The sequence below is a fragment of the Juglans regia genome, chromosome 13 (assembly GCF_001411555.2).
Source record: "Juglans regia cultivar Chandler chromosome 13, Walnut 2.0, whole genome shotgun sequence".
In the NCBI taxonomy this organism is placed as follows: Eukaryota; Viridiplantae; Streptophyta; class Magnoliopsida; order Fagales; family Juglandaceae; genus Juglans; species Juglans regia.
This window is the reverse complement of record NC_049913.1, coordinates 11,162,704-11,176,472: the sequence shown is the minus strand read 5'-3', so window position 1 is coordinate 11,176,472 and position 13,769 is coordinate 11,162,704. Positions and strand designations below refer to the sequence as shown.

Below are 13,769 nucleotides of genomic sequence, written 5' to 3'. Positions count from 1 at the left end.
TGAATAGTGAAAAATCACAACAAAAGTATACCTTGTGATTCCTCATCATAATAAAATCTTTTGTAGCTCCGTGGACGGAGACACATCGCCAAACCACGTAAAATTGTATCGAGTGATTAATAGTTTGATTATTTCTCATTTACTTTTACTTTATTGTCATTGTCTTCAAAACAAGTATAGCTCCTGTCAATGCAGCAATCCTTCATGTATGGGAAGGATGTCAAACATTTACCTCACTCTATCCAACAGTAGGACCTTAATCTGGATAAAAGAAGGCAGTTTTCAATTTTCTCTCTTGATCATCGAAGCAGAAATTTTTCGAGAAGAATAATAAAAAAAAAGCATTTTTTATTGAGTTTCACAATCAGGAAATGGTTTCAGAAATGTGGAGTAGCGACTCTCAAAACTGTTTAATGTAGATATTTGAATTATTATCTATCTTAAAATCCAAAAAACCCTGTAAAGAAAGTCAAAGTAAGAAACAACGAGTACACTTTGATCTCTTGTTTAATCCAATCTTCGCAGCAAATATTCAACCTGAACTTGCTTTGTTAGGGGCATTATCCAATCCCCAAACAGATCGGCAACTAAACTTGGCTTGATTTTGTAAGCTGGATCAGCCACATCTTCCTCTTGCTTGATCTTTACATCTTGCCCAAATATTTTAGCCTTCATCTCTACTCTCTTCTTGACTGCTTCTTCCACAGTTTCATATGTCAACAATTCAATTAATTGAGACCTGTCCTGCAAGACCCACATTTCCTCACCAAATGAAGCGGCGTAATAATTTAAGAAAATCAATCATATTGGCAAAACATTAACTAACCAAAAAGATAAGGGAGTCAGAGTTCAACTATGCCAGCAACTTACTTGTACCCTAATGGCAGCCTCGTACAGAGCAGGGGACTCGATAAATTTTGCCTCTGCAACAAATTTACCATAGTGGATTCTCTTGGAGAGTGCCTGCAATAAGTGTCCCATCAAACTAAGTCAAAGTTTATTCAACCAAATATGGAATGTAACCAATAAATTCAAGTCTCGAATATGCTATTAAATCAGAATTGAGACTTAACCCAGAAAAGCATAGTAGCCGTAACATGAATACTTGCCAGTTAAAAAGAGGAAAAAAATGGATGAATGGTACTCGATGAGACTTATTATTCTTTCTAATGGTAGTGCTACTTTATTGCTGAAAAAATATATCCAAGCAAATACATTTTATTCAAAACATGAATCAAATTACCCATCAATTTGAGAAGGATCAAAATAAGAGACCTTACCAAGCATAAGATAAATTTAACAGCAGACTGCCAACTCCTCGAGTCTCGAAATTTAGTTAGACCCAAGTAAAATGCCTACAGGTCATGAATTAAGGGGTTGCAGAAGATCCCTCCTTAAGAAAAAATTGGATGGCATGTTCCACTATTATACACGTTTGGCAATTTTTGTGGGCATTGTGAAAACAATCAGAGAAGACCAAATAGCTGAAGTCCATCTCACAAATTAAGAGTAAAGAGAAGGAAGCAATTTGCTGACACTGGGCATTTCTAGATTAGTCATAGACAGTTTTGCTTAATTCTCACACCAAGTAGAGAATTAGATTAAAAAAAAGGTCAAAGTGTTGAAGAGAATTTTGAACTCTTGAAAGACAATAAATAGAGCCAAAACACAATGCTCGGTTACTTCTATCAAAGAGACCACGTTGAAAAACTGGACGTTGATCGGGTTGCTTTTAAGGCATTGCCAAAGCAAAATGAATAGACAAGTTCATATATAACTCTCGTATCTCTTGGCCTTGCTATTAAAAAAATACTCTAGGTTGATAACATAGCAAGATTTTGATGCTATACCTGCAGGCAAAGTGAGTCACAAACAGCAGCTGATCCATAATTGCCATCATCTCCTGCTTTTACTAATCTTGGAAGAAGATCTCTAAAATACACATTCCACACCTTATTGTTTATATTGATCGACTCAGCACAGGGGTGCAAAACCTAGTTCCAAATCAAGGAAAAAAGACCTCTCATCAACAATAAATAAAAATGTTATCTAAAGAGATCACAAGGAGGATTCCATCCCTCCGCGGACAAAAAAAAAAGAAACAGCGATAACAACAAAGAACTGATGTTATAAGGTTTAATTATCTTCATAATGTTAAGCTAAAATTCCCAAAATGGCTAGATCTCTGCACCAAAACAAAGTTTGACATTATTTACTACGTCAGGCCAAAACAGATGCTGAAAAATCTTGCCTCAACATACACGAAAACTTTGGTTATGGGTCCCTGATGTTAACAAACGTCAAATTCATAAATTATATTTACATTGTATTTCTATAAGAGTTTGATTAAACTTTTGGAAAAAGAAATTAAAAAGCAAATGAATTCTAGAAACTCAGTGTATCAAATAAATGAATAAAAAAAAGATCCCGAATACCTAACTATATATAACAGTTGAAGATTTTAACTTGCCATATAGAAAGATTCAATTGCCAATTTTCCTCATTTGAATCACACAAAAGAAATAAGCCCAAGCATTGAGTGTATTTAATACTAGGGAGTGGCCCATATTTTTTTCTGTTATCAAAATGGAAAGATCTATGAAACTCTTGTATGAAACATCAATAGGAATAGTATTCGATACCTGGGGGTACTGCAAAGGTGGAAGTATTGGCTCAGGTAGGTCTGTGGGGAAGAAAGGATGCTCGTTCGGGCTTTGATATCTGCCCACCTAGTTTTCAAAGAGAAGCAAATTAGAAAACTTGTGGCATCATAACTCTAGTTGTTCCTTTAGTATTTTTCTCCCTGGGAGATGAGATAACCTGAGCCTGGAGTTTTTCACTTTCCCTGACCATGTACTCAACCAATGATCCACGGAATCCATTCATGGAGAATGCATCATGGTTATATGTATCTGCATTATAACAATATTGAGCCCTCTCCAAAAGGCTAAATATTATGCTGTCCTCTTGTCGAATCAAAGAGTGCCTTATGCCGTCTAGAGTCAAGGTCTCACTCTCATCCACCCTCTTCTTTCTTGCATGTCTGTCTCAAAAGAAGAACCATGTGATAAGTTGCTTAATCAACACCGAAAATAACTCATTTCTATAGTTGGAGGATTTTATTTTGTGTGATATTCTAATAAGTTAGCTTACAGAATTCATCCACACTATTCATTGTTTTTCCAATGCTGTGCCCCACATCAAAGAATTCCCAGATCAATACATCTCACAGCAAAAATAAACAAAAGGACGTGGCAATGACTTCGATTGCCTGGTCATAAACATAGCCTAACGTATCACGCTTTGAGGTTAGACATTCAAATCAACTTGGCATAAGGCTAACTAATTTAATTTCAACTCTAAACAAATACTAAAACAAATGAAGTAAGGTTGTATTAGCATGGAAAAATATCGCATGATATATGATCCAAACATACGTATAAATGTGCATGTGCGTTACTCTTTGCAGAGTTTCATCCAGGGGATAGAAAAAAAGAAAAAAGAAAAGAGGAAATGGAGCATGCCCTTCTTTCTTTCAACCCCAAATTCCCATCAAGAAAAAGTTGGGGCAATTCAAAGTGCCATTTAAGCTTTAATTATTGAGAGGATTCGGGATCATTGTGAGAAGTCAAAAGAGTGGCCGCAGATACGCATCTGAGCCATTTACCGTGAATGTAAAGGTCACCATTTGAATGGAATATTATGCACAATTATACATGGATTTTCTGACTCACATACGGTGCAGGTGTTCGACTACAAAAAACTAGCTATTGCTGGGCAAATCACTACGCCCTTTTTCGTCGACTGTGACCTGATAATGTCCTCACACATCATAAGTTAAAAAATCAATCTTTCGTATGAAGTGGTCATCCCTCTATAAAATGCCCAGCAACCCTTATCCGGACTTCAATGTTACCCATTTAACTAGAAGATTTTTAGTTGTGATAACAATGTAGAATTAGTTTTACAAGATTGTGCTGCTAATGCTCAAATGTTTGATGTGAACATACAAGAAATTGAAGAAATACAACGATACAAACACATTTTCCTTTCTGTACCTGATGGGAGACGAGGAGGATGAAGAAAACCAAGAAACTTGAGGAGGGCGAAGCCCCTTTCTACCGATGTTAAGGGTGTAACATCGGGTGTTCTGGGAGGCGATAAGCAAAGTGGGTCTTGAAGATTTGAGGCTGGCTGGAACGCCTGGGATAGCAGCTTCTAGTAGCTTGGCCTCCATTGCTGGCGGTAGAGAGAGAGTGAGATCGAGAGAGTAAACAAGAGTAAAGTCGTATGGTAGTCGAAAGAAGAAGACAAAGGACCGATCATGAGACACAGAATTTAGGGGGGCGTCTATATCGTTGTCCTAGCTTCTCCATAGTTTCAGCGGGTAAAAAATTAGGCTTTAAACTCTCACATTTGATTCAATGACTATATTGTGGACCCTTACAAGTTTGATGTTTTTAACTTTTTTTTTTAAATAAATAATCATTTAAGAAAATAAAATGTAATATGATATTAGTAATATCTCATTTTCTATTGTGTTCCCCTAAGAAATTAAATGTATTTTCTTCCAATTTTTTTTAGAGAAATTGTTCAGCTCAAATGAACTGAGAATAAACCCAAAGGGTAAAGAAAATGGGACAATGATACCTTCCAACCGGTTAACAACCTGTTTACAATTAAAATAATAAAATTATTTTGTAAAATTATAAAATATATTTTACATCACTTTTTTATTATTTTTTTAACTTTTTTTATTGCCTAAATTGTAAACTGATTGTCAACAGCAGGAAAGCTATCATTATTCAAGGAAATGTATGGCATTGGTTAGAAGGTGGACTTTTAGGAATTAAGGTGGAATCAAGATTTCATATAATCCTTTACTCGGACTGGATGCTTGCTGCCAATTCGAGCATGAAAAATTTTATTTATCATCTTCACATAATATATTATATATTATATATGATTTTTAATTTTTAATTTTAATTTTTTTTTCTTATTAAATGTGTAGTATATTAATGATAAGTAGAAAAACTTAATTAGTTTAGAAATAAAAAAATAAAAATAAGTATGGTGTGTAGTGTGTAGTGTGTAAAGAATAATAAGTTGCAAAACTCTTTGGGCAGGGGTGCAGGTGACCCGGGTAGCTACTTGAGATTGTATGGTTCACAAACTCTTCTACACCCTTCTTCGAAGAGAAATGATATTTACTGTTATAAGATGTATAAGTCTCATGTACTTTTTTAAAAAAAAATTAATAAATCTGAAATTCACATAAAAAAAATTATTATTTTTCTATCTATGATCTATATTTTTTTTTATTTTTTTAGTAGTACTATTTGATGACTTTTACACCACACATTATTTATATGATATAATTTAATTTATAAAATTTAAATTTAAAAATTTAACATTTAAATCAAATTATACCAAGTAAATTATACGTGGTCACTATGCTATACTTTCCAGCATGGCAATTTTAGAAATCTATATCGTGAATACATGACTTTCTAGGATTTTTGTTCAGTGTCAGCTTTAGCCACAAGTGTTCTCAACTTCATTCATTCCAACCTAGTTGTTTAGTGATTCTCGGGCAAACTCCAACCTTGAAGGTATCCATTACAAATATTGTAGTAAAATACGTGTATTTTCTTAGTGAAGTAAATTTATTGCAATCTGAAAATTTATTGTGCTATTATTTTGCAGTCTTAAAATTCTTGGAAATTTTTCTGATGGATTGATCTTGAAATGCCTAATTATGCAAACTTGTTGATTAAGCATATTCAAGAAAATAATGAGTAGTTAGCCTCTACAGCCAACCATATCGATATACTAGTTGAGCAGAAGTTGATAAATCACAAAGCTGAAATAGAAATCAAGGCCATAAATAGAAGTTACAGCTTACAAAGAATAGGATAGACGTTTTGTTGTTGTGGGTATTTTTTTCTTGCATTAGTTGCACACCTTTTATTTTTTTCTTGCATTAGTTGCACACCTTTTACTTTGAGTTGTAATGTTAGTAGTTGTTGACAAAATATTTTCCTGTCAAGTATGTAAGACATAATTGTAGCTGTGCAAGTTGTACAAGAATTCGTAATGCTTAAATAGAAATGAGATTTTGTACTATGAAAATTGTACTATGCTTACTGAATTTATTTCCTTGTTTTCATGAATAAAAAAAAGCAGTATTTAAATACCAAAATAAGTTGTACACTGCAGCTGAATATATTTCCTTGGTTTTCTATACAATATCAAATTTTGGAATGCCATTACCAAAATTTACATTCGAATCTCAAAATTACAGTCCAACCACCTAATTACATTAAAATCCTAAGATTACAGAGTACTCATGGTTGGGTAAGTATACTATCTTGACTCCCTACTCTAACATGTATGTCTTTCACCTATGGATCACAAAAAAAAACTGTTAGTGGAATGTAAAAGGCTTGGACATCACAATATATAAAACGTTTCTAGTTGCACAATTTTACGATATCTCATGTATCTTGTTTCTTTTTTAACTTTTTCTTTTCTTTTTCAGTATTGTCTCCATTGTAGAGACTCGCCGTTTGGATGGAGGCCTACCCTTACTTTTAATACCTCCAGGACTATGAACTCCATGATTTTGTTGTTTTGTTTCACATGGACCATCTTGACACACAACATATTCACTCATTGTACTGTTTTGACTCCACTCTTCCTCCTTAAACTTGCGCATATGATTCTTTCACTTTATGTAGGTCTCATGATCATTTGAAGCAACTAAAGCTATTTCACAATGATCGTTACACAAATCATTAAACCTTTGTGCAACTTGATTATTGTTGAGGTCATCATAACTATTCTGTATCATCATGTACTTTCTTTTCAAATCATTTCTCCAATGATCAAGAACATACTTGGAGGGCAATCGCACGACTTTCTTCCACATGGTGAGGACATTGATGAGTACACGTCTACATAAAATTCCTTTGAACTTGGATAGTCTACAGGTGCACATCACTTCACATTCATTGTCATTGAAATATACACAGTATTTCACATTTTTTTACAAAATCATCATAAATGCTCAAGTGGTCAACAACACGTCGATATTGCGCCTTCATTTTTTTTTTAGGGAAGACAAACAATTCATAGTCCCCCGAAACTCTATTTGTACCTCTTTGAACTTGACATTCATGTATAATTCTTGAAATTGTTTCTCAATTGCATGAACCTTAATGCAAGAGATCTTTCGTTGGAATGAACCAAAATCAGTTATTTTCTCATTCTCGACCATCTTGGCCAAAGTATTATCACAGTTCCCAATAAACTTCTTCAGTGGTGTGGTTGCATTTACATAGTAATGAAAAAATGCGTTCATATTCTCGCTACGCTGAGTTGTGGATATTCCGGCCCAAAACGTACCTCTCACATATGTAGGTACCCATTGATACCGTTCTTCATACAACTTACTCAACCAATCACTGTTTGTTAAATCATTGCTCTGAATGATGTTGTGCCACCTTTCTTCAAATTATTGACAACTCAAAGAGTCATATATACAATTTAATAGAGGACATTTAAAGTTATCATATTGTGAATAAGATCTAAGCTTGTGAGGTAATTTGAATAAAATGTGTCATAAACACAATCTATGCTTGGCCCTTAGAAAAACTATTGCTATTGCCGCTTTCATTGCCCTGTCTTGATCGGTTATGATCGCATTAGGAGCCCATCTTGACATACACCTTAACTCAAACTATTTCACTACTATTCACAAATATACTGAGATATTATATGTATCCAAACGAACCATAAATCTCCAACAACGACCAAATGATGTCTAGCCATAAGCATCTAATACTGTATTAGTCTGATCTGTTGAAACATAAAATTGCCCAATAGGTCAGAAAATGAGAAAGAGTCATTCCCGAGTCATGGAGGTGGCGCAGGCCTTGATGAGGCGGTCTGAAGCCCACGATGACGGTTTGGGACGTCAGTACGGTGCCCACACATACATCCCAACAATTTTAGGAAAAGAATATAAAAAATATAAATAGAGAGAGAGACACGCATATTTACGTAGTTCAACACAGGACCTATATTCATGGGTCATTTGGAGGGCAAATTCACTATAATGAGATTTACAGTCTCTCATAATCTCTCGTATCTCACTGTAAATAGGGGGTCGAAATCCCTTTAGCCTAGAGAAGTGGGTTCCAAGATTAGTTTATGACTTTTATGAATAAGACATACTCTCAGAGTTTTTTTTCTCTATTTTAGTTATTGCTGATTAATTAACCGTTAGAATAATTCTTATTCTATCTTGCGTCAGTATATATAGTTATCCTTGATTAAACTAATATTATGTTGGGACATTAGATGTACTAGTTGACTGAACTAATTTAGCGCGTGTTTAATTAAATGAATGTTTAGATATTGAATTGAGATAAGATGATATGAAAGTTGAATAAAATATTGTTAGAATATTATTTTTGTTTTGTGATTTGAAAAAGTTAAAATTTTATTATATTTTGTATGAGAATTTTAAAAAAATTATAATAATTAAATGAGAGGAGAAAGTTATAAAGAGGCTCTCAATTCAAGCAAGGCATAAATTGGATCGGTTTAACATGGATACTATAAAACAAGAGGAAGATTGCTTTTAAGTATCGTGTGTGACAATGAAGTTAATTAATTAAGCGTTGGACGCCATTGCCAAGCTGGCATGATCACTATCATCAGTACCTATCACTGAATTCAAGTAGCAATAGTGCTATATATATATATATATATGTATATATGTATATAAAAGCTTGCTACCCTCTTCAGAATATATGAAGGTTGAGATCGATGCATGGGATACATGCACAGTTGCACTATGCTGATTTTTTGTTGAGTTTTTTGGTCCAGTAAGTTAAATTCGCCGAATCTTTGAACAAATGCGTTGCTTGATCTTCACTCAGAATCAGAGTCTCTCCTTATAAATATTCTACAAAAAAGTTAAAAAATGAATCAACAATTACAAAAAGAAAGAAAAAAGTAGTTTACGTCCTTGATTTTGATCAGGATTAATACCAGTACCCACAATATATATATTATTATCCCTCCTTGTCCATGAATACTTTTGCTTTCACGTACACTTCCTTCAAGTACTCCCTAAACCTAACCAAATCTAACCTAACGTTCTGTTCCTTCAAATATATGCTCATTATCTCAGGGGACCAATTCCTTCCTCGGAAAGCAACAGGGTCTTTTATTATCGGTTCATCCTTGCCGTATTTCTCCATCAAACTACTCTCCTCGGCTTTTATCCTATACTCCATGTACTCTAACCCCATGGCCCTAGCAGATATCTCGAAGCACACACGCGATACCCATTCCGCCCCAAGCGGCACCACTTGCACAAGCACCGAGCCAGGCCGCAGAAACAACGAATGAGTGAGCGCTGCACCATGTATTCCCACCATTGCATGACTCGAGTTTACCAACGCATAAGCCTCTCTCAGAGGTGTTCCAGCCGTTGGCTCGAAAACAACGACACTAAAACCAACCTTTTCTGCTTCGAGTTTCACTTCGTTTTGGTTCAAGAGCAGACGGCCTACGCCCCGGCCACTGCGACCAAGCAAAACAAGAAGTGGCCGAGACTTTTTACGGGTAGACACAGAGAGATGGTTTTGGACCTTGCGGTTTTGGCCATAGGCTTTGTGAAGGAAGGCACGGAAATGGGTGAAGGTCTTTGAGTTTGGGATCAGTTTAGGGGCGATAGTCATGAAGCCATGCGAGATCATGCCCACACTGGCAGAAGGAAAACAATGGGTGGATGTATCATTATCCAGGTTTACGATAGGGTACTTGCTGAAAGCACGCAACAGTTCAGAGTACTTGCTGACCCACCAATCACGAGCCTTGGATATCACGAGTACGATGTCTTGGTCGGGGAAGATCGTGTTGATGGTGATGTAGAGTGGGATGAAGCCGTCGTTGAACTCATGGAAGAAGTTCCCGGTGTACCCACCGGCGCTGAATACCAGGGCGGGGGCCTTGTGTTGCACTTGACATTTTGTGATTGGTGGGCCTGAAACAAGGGTGACCTCTTTGATCCGGGACATTGTGGAATTCTCCCACTTTCGGGCGTAGGGTCGGACTTTTTCTACCAAGGGCTTTTGTGGGGTTGAGTTGATGGGGTCCATTTGAAAGAATGTGGAGATGGTGGGGTCCAGAACTGTTGGGCCCTTGATTGAACAGATGTCATAGAAATTGTGGGTTCGGTTGCAGCTGATATCTTTTGCTGTAACGTGTTTTTCCTCGTGATGGCTAATTGATTTGGGTACCGAGCGGTTTGTATCTGCAACCGTGTTAAAAAAGAACGTGAATAATATTACACGATCCAATATATAAGGAAAGAATGTAATTTGGAATGTGTTAAAAAAGAATATTCTCATGTATATAATTTCCTTGATCATTTAAAAGAAATCCAAACAGGTTTATAAGGACAGGTTTAGGGGTGAGATGAGAATTTTATGTTTTGTTTTGAAATTTAAAATATTATGTTTTAATATTATTATTGTTTTGAAATTTGAAAAATGTGTATTAGAATTTGAAAAAGTTGAATTATTTATTATATTTTATATAAAAATTTAAAAAATGTGTAATGATGAGATGATAATTTTATATTTTATTTTGGTTACCAAACCAGCACTAAATATCTTTCAAGATTCCTTCCTCCAAACATTCTATATATTACTTCCTGAGAGTTATTGAAATACAACAATTCTTCAGCAACATGGGAAAAAGATCCCTCAAATTAATCTTGTCCGAACTTCGTGAGGATTTCAAGTGGATTGATTATATATATATATATATATATATATATATATATAATCGATAGATATACTAATAAAATTAGGTGACACGAAGATTGAGTCAGACATGCAAGTCTAGTCTTGATTTCACTCGAAAAAGGAAGAGAATAATAGTCAAGGGTTTTGAATGCATACCAGCGCCTTGACTCTTGGTGCTCATTGAATGGGTCATGACATAATTTGTTCTTGATATCGTATATACATTAAACACCACGAAAATTAGCGCTGCGACTGCCAGCCATGTGATCATGATCAGTACCCTTGAATCTCCCTTCTTCATATATATCACACTTAGCGTGATCGATCGAAGAATATATATGAAGATTGATATCAAATACGAGCGAGATCGAATAATCAAAATACCCCCACCTAATTGAGTATCTTCAAATATCTGAATTTCAAGCAAAACAAATATATATTTTTTTCAGAGAACAGAGACGTTGAAGATATCAATCGAAATTGATCGGAAGCATCTAATATACGATCGAGAGATGCGAACTATAGAGGCCAGAGGGAAGTACATACCGGACAAAGGAAAGTTGTTCGGAATATGAAGACTCGCAAAGAACTCCACCTACGCAATTAATTTGTGATGTTTTTGCTCAATCAGAAGCACTGTATTCTCTGAAACTTCTGGTATATTATATATGGACGCAGATAAGATCATCGGGAGAAAGAGATCATCGGAGAGAGCTATATATTGAGAGGGTACGACCGAGAAGCCGAGGGACCGGAGCTTAGAGACGTGGGAGCTGGTATTTGCTTAAGGCCGGCTCGCAGACGTTGCATGAAGCTCACACGTCCTTAAGCTGTGATTTAAATTGGGACAGCTAAACTAATGAAATCACGTACGTCGGAATTAAAGGCATCTACGTATGTAAACGTTTCACCCACCAAATCAAAGTTATATAATATATATATATATATGGTACTATTTATATCTATATATAAATATATATATATTTATGAAAAGTCAAAAATGACGTGTGTGATGTAATGTCAAATCATATTTTTATTTTTATAGGAAGATGATTGACATATCTGAAAGCAGCCCTTCAGATATTTAGCTCGTTCCCATGTTTGAATAATCTAGAAAAAATAATAAAAGACTGCTTGTATCGCGGTGCCTAAGCTGTGTGAACATGGGCACGTACGTGATGATGGTGGATTGGCTAATTTGAATATAAACAAGTAGGATTTCCAAAATTATACCCCTTAATTTTGGAATAATGATTCTCTTCTATATTATTTATTACTGTTTTATTATCTAATTATTTTTTCTTTTTACCTTCTTGCATAATTGGATAAAAAATAAATTTTATTAACTAACGTAATTATATAATTTAATTAAAAATAAATTTAATTTTATAAAAAGTGACATTCTTTTACTTTTTAAATTAATTATAAAAGAAGGTCATATTTTAATATTTTTAATTTAGATTTAAATAGTAAAATAAAAAAATTAATAATAAAAAAGGTGTAAAGACATCGTTATTCCAAAATTAAGGGGTATAACTTTAGAAAATGTTCCCGCCTTTTATGGAAGGCCAGTACGTGGCACGAGTACGTAGTACTTTATATCCTAAAAGATCTACTTCTTATTGTTTTTTTTTTAATCCCAATAATTCTTTGGATTTTCTATTTTCACGTTATAATATCAATTTCAAATCCGAATCTCTATGACTTATTTACATTAAATATTTGTCACTTTTTTTGTCGAAACAAGCTTGGTAATGACTTTAGGTTTTCAGAACATGAGTTGTTCAGTAATAGACGGAAATGTAACACAAATATTATTATTCATTTTAGATTTTCCCATTCAGATCAATCATATTTATTATCCTAACATATTTTAAATAAATATCTATTTAAGAGATTAACATATATACAAAGTCACCAATTAAAATGTTATAATTATGAATCTTACCAAATTTAAAATGAACATATTTATCATAATTTATTATCCACAACATCATTCAACATAGTTGGGGTTTTGTAAGAAAATAATTAATATGTGATGATCATAAGTCATCACTTTGAGTAATGTTACATACAGTCGTATGGTGTGCAAGCATCGTACAGTCGTTTTGAAAAAGAGTATGGTCTATTATTAAAAATTTAACTTTTTTTCATATCAGTCACGTATTTATTTATTTTTTTAAAGTGATTATACGACGTTTGTGCATTCATGACTGCAACTATCATTTATCATTAATTATATAGCCAGTATTTTTTTTTCTAATCATATAGCTAGTATTTAATTGTACTCTACAACTTTTTTTTTTTTTTGTTTGGTCGGAAGATATTGCACCATATGAGTTCCTCTATTCAGAAGTTTTATATCACACTCCTGCTCACGTAGATTTTTATTTTTAATTTTTTTAAAATATGTGTTTGGTATATGACTGTTGAGTATAAGTAATTTTCTACCATAATATATATAATAAAAATGGATGTTATATATGGTAAGCTACGTATGAATATTATTATCTTATGGCTGTCCCATAATCAGCCTACTTTATTCTATCTCGGCCCAATTAAGATCTTAATTTCTATTCTTAATAACATATATACTATGATACTATATATCTGATCATCTAGCTTGCACGTGAGCATGGAGGATGGAGAATTACTAAAATAAATATATATCATCGAAAGTATCCTTACTATAATCTGTTCAAGTAAACAATTAAATATATGAATGCATTATAACTATAATCAGATCAATAAATATAGATAATGAAACTCGAAATCAATCACAGGTCTTGAGGCATAATATATACTTTCTCCTGGACGCAATAATAATTGTATTTGATTGCAAAACTTAGCTAAAATGAAAAGGACAAGCATTATTCAGATGTATGGACAAAATGAGCTTCATTAAAATAGACAAAGACAACTATAACATAATATAAGAATAGC

The 13,769-nt window shown here is 34.0% G+C and overlaps 2 protein-coding genes across 2 annotated transcripts; both read right to left on the bottom strand.

Annotated features, from left to right (window-relative positions):
* Nucleotides 1-375: 375 nt before the first annotated feature.
* On the bottom strand, nt 376-4,376 carry LOC109002890 (chorismate mutase 3, chloroplastic). Its single transcript, XM_018980810.2, has 6 exons — nt 4,059-4,376; nt 2,821-3,043; nt 2,643-2,729; nt 1,851-1,994; nt 871-963; nt 376-744 (listed from the first exon to the last, which is right to left on the bottom strand). Exons 1-6 carry the CDS (start codon nt 4,235-4,237, stop codon nt 508-510), a joined length of 963 nt encoding a protein of 320 aa, XP_018836355.1. The 5' UTR covers nt 4,238-4,376; the 3' UTR covers nt 376-507.
* Nucleotides 4,377-9,005: 4,629 nt separating this feature from the next.
* Nucleotides 9,006-11,586, bottom strand: LOC109002887 (alpha-1,3-arabinosyltransferase XAT3). Its single transcript, XM_018980807.2, has 3 exons — nt 11,373-11,586; nt 10,983-11,238; nt 9,006-10,330 (listed from the first exon to the last, which is right to left on the bottom strand). The coding sequence occupies exons 2-3, from the start codon at nt 11,125-11,127 to the stop codon at nt 9,084-9,086; spliced, it is 1,392 nt and encodes a 463-aa protein (XP_018836352.2). The 5' UTR covers nt 11,128-11,238; nt 11,373-11,586; the 3' UTR covers nt 9,006-9,083.
* Nucleotides 11,587-13,769: the final 2,183 nt, after the last annotated feature.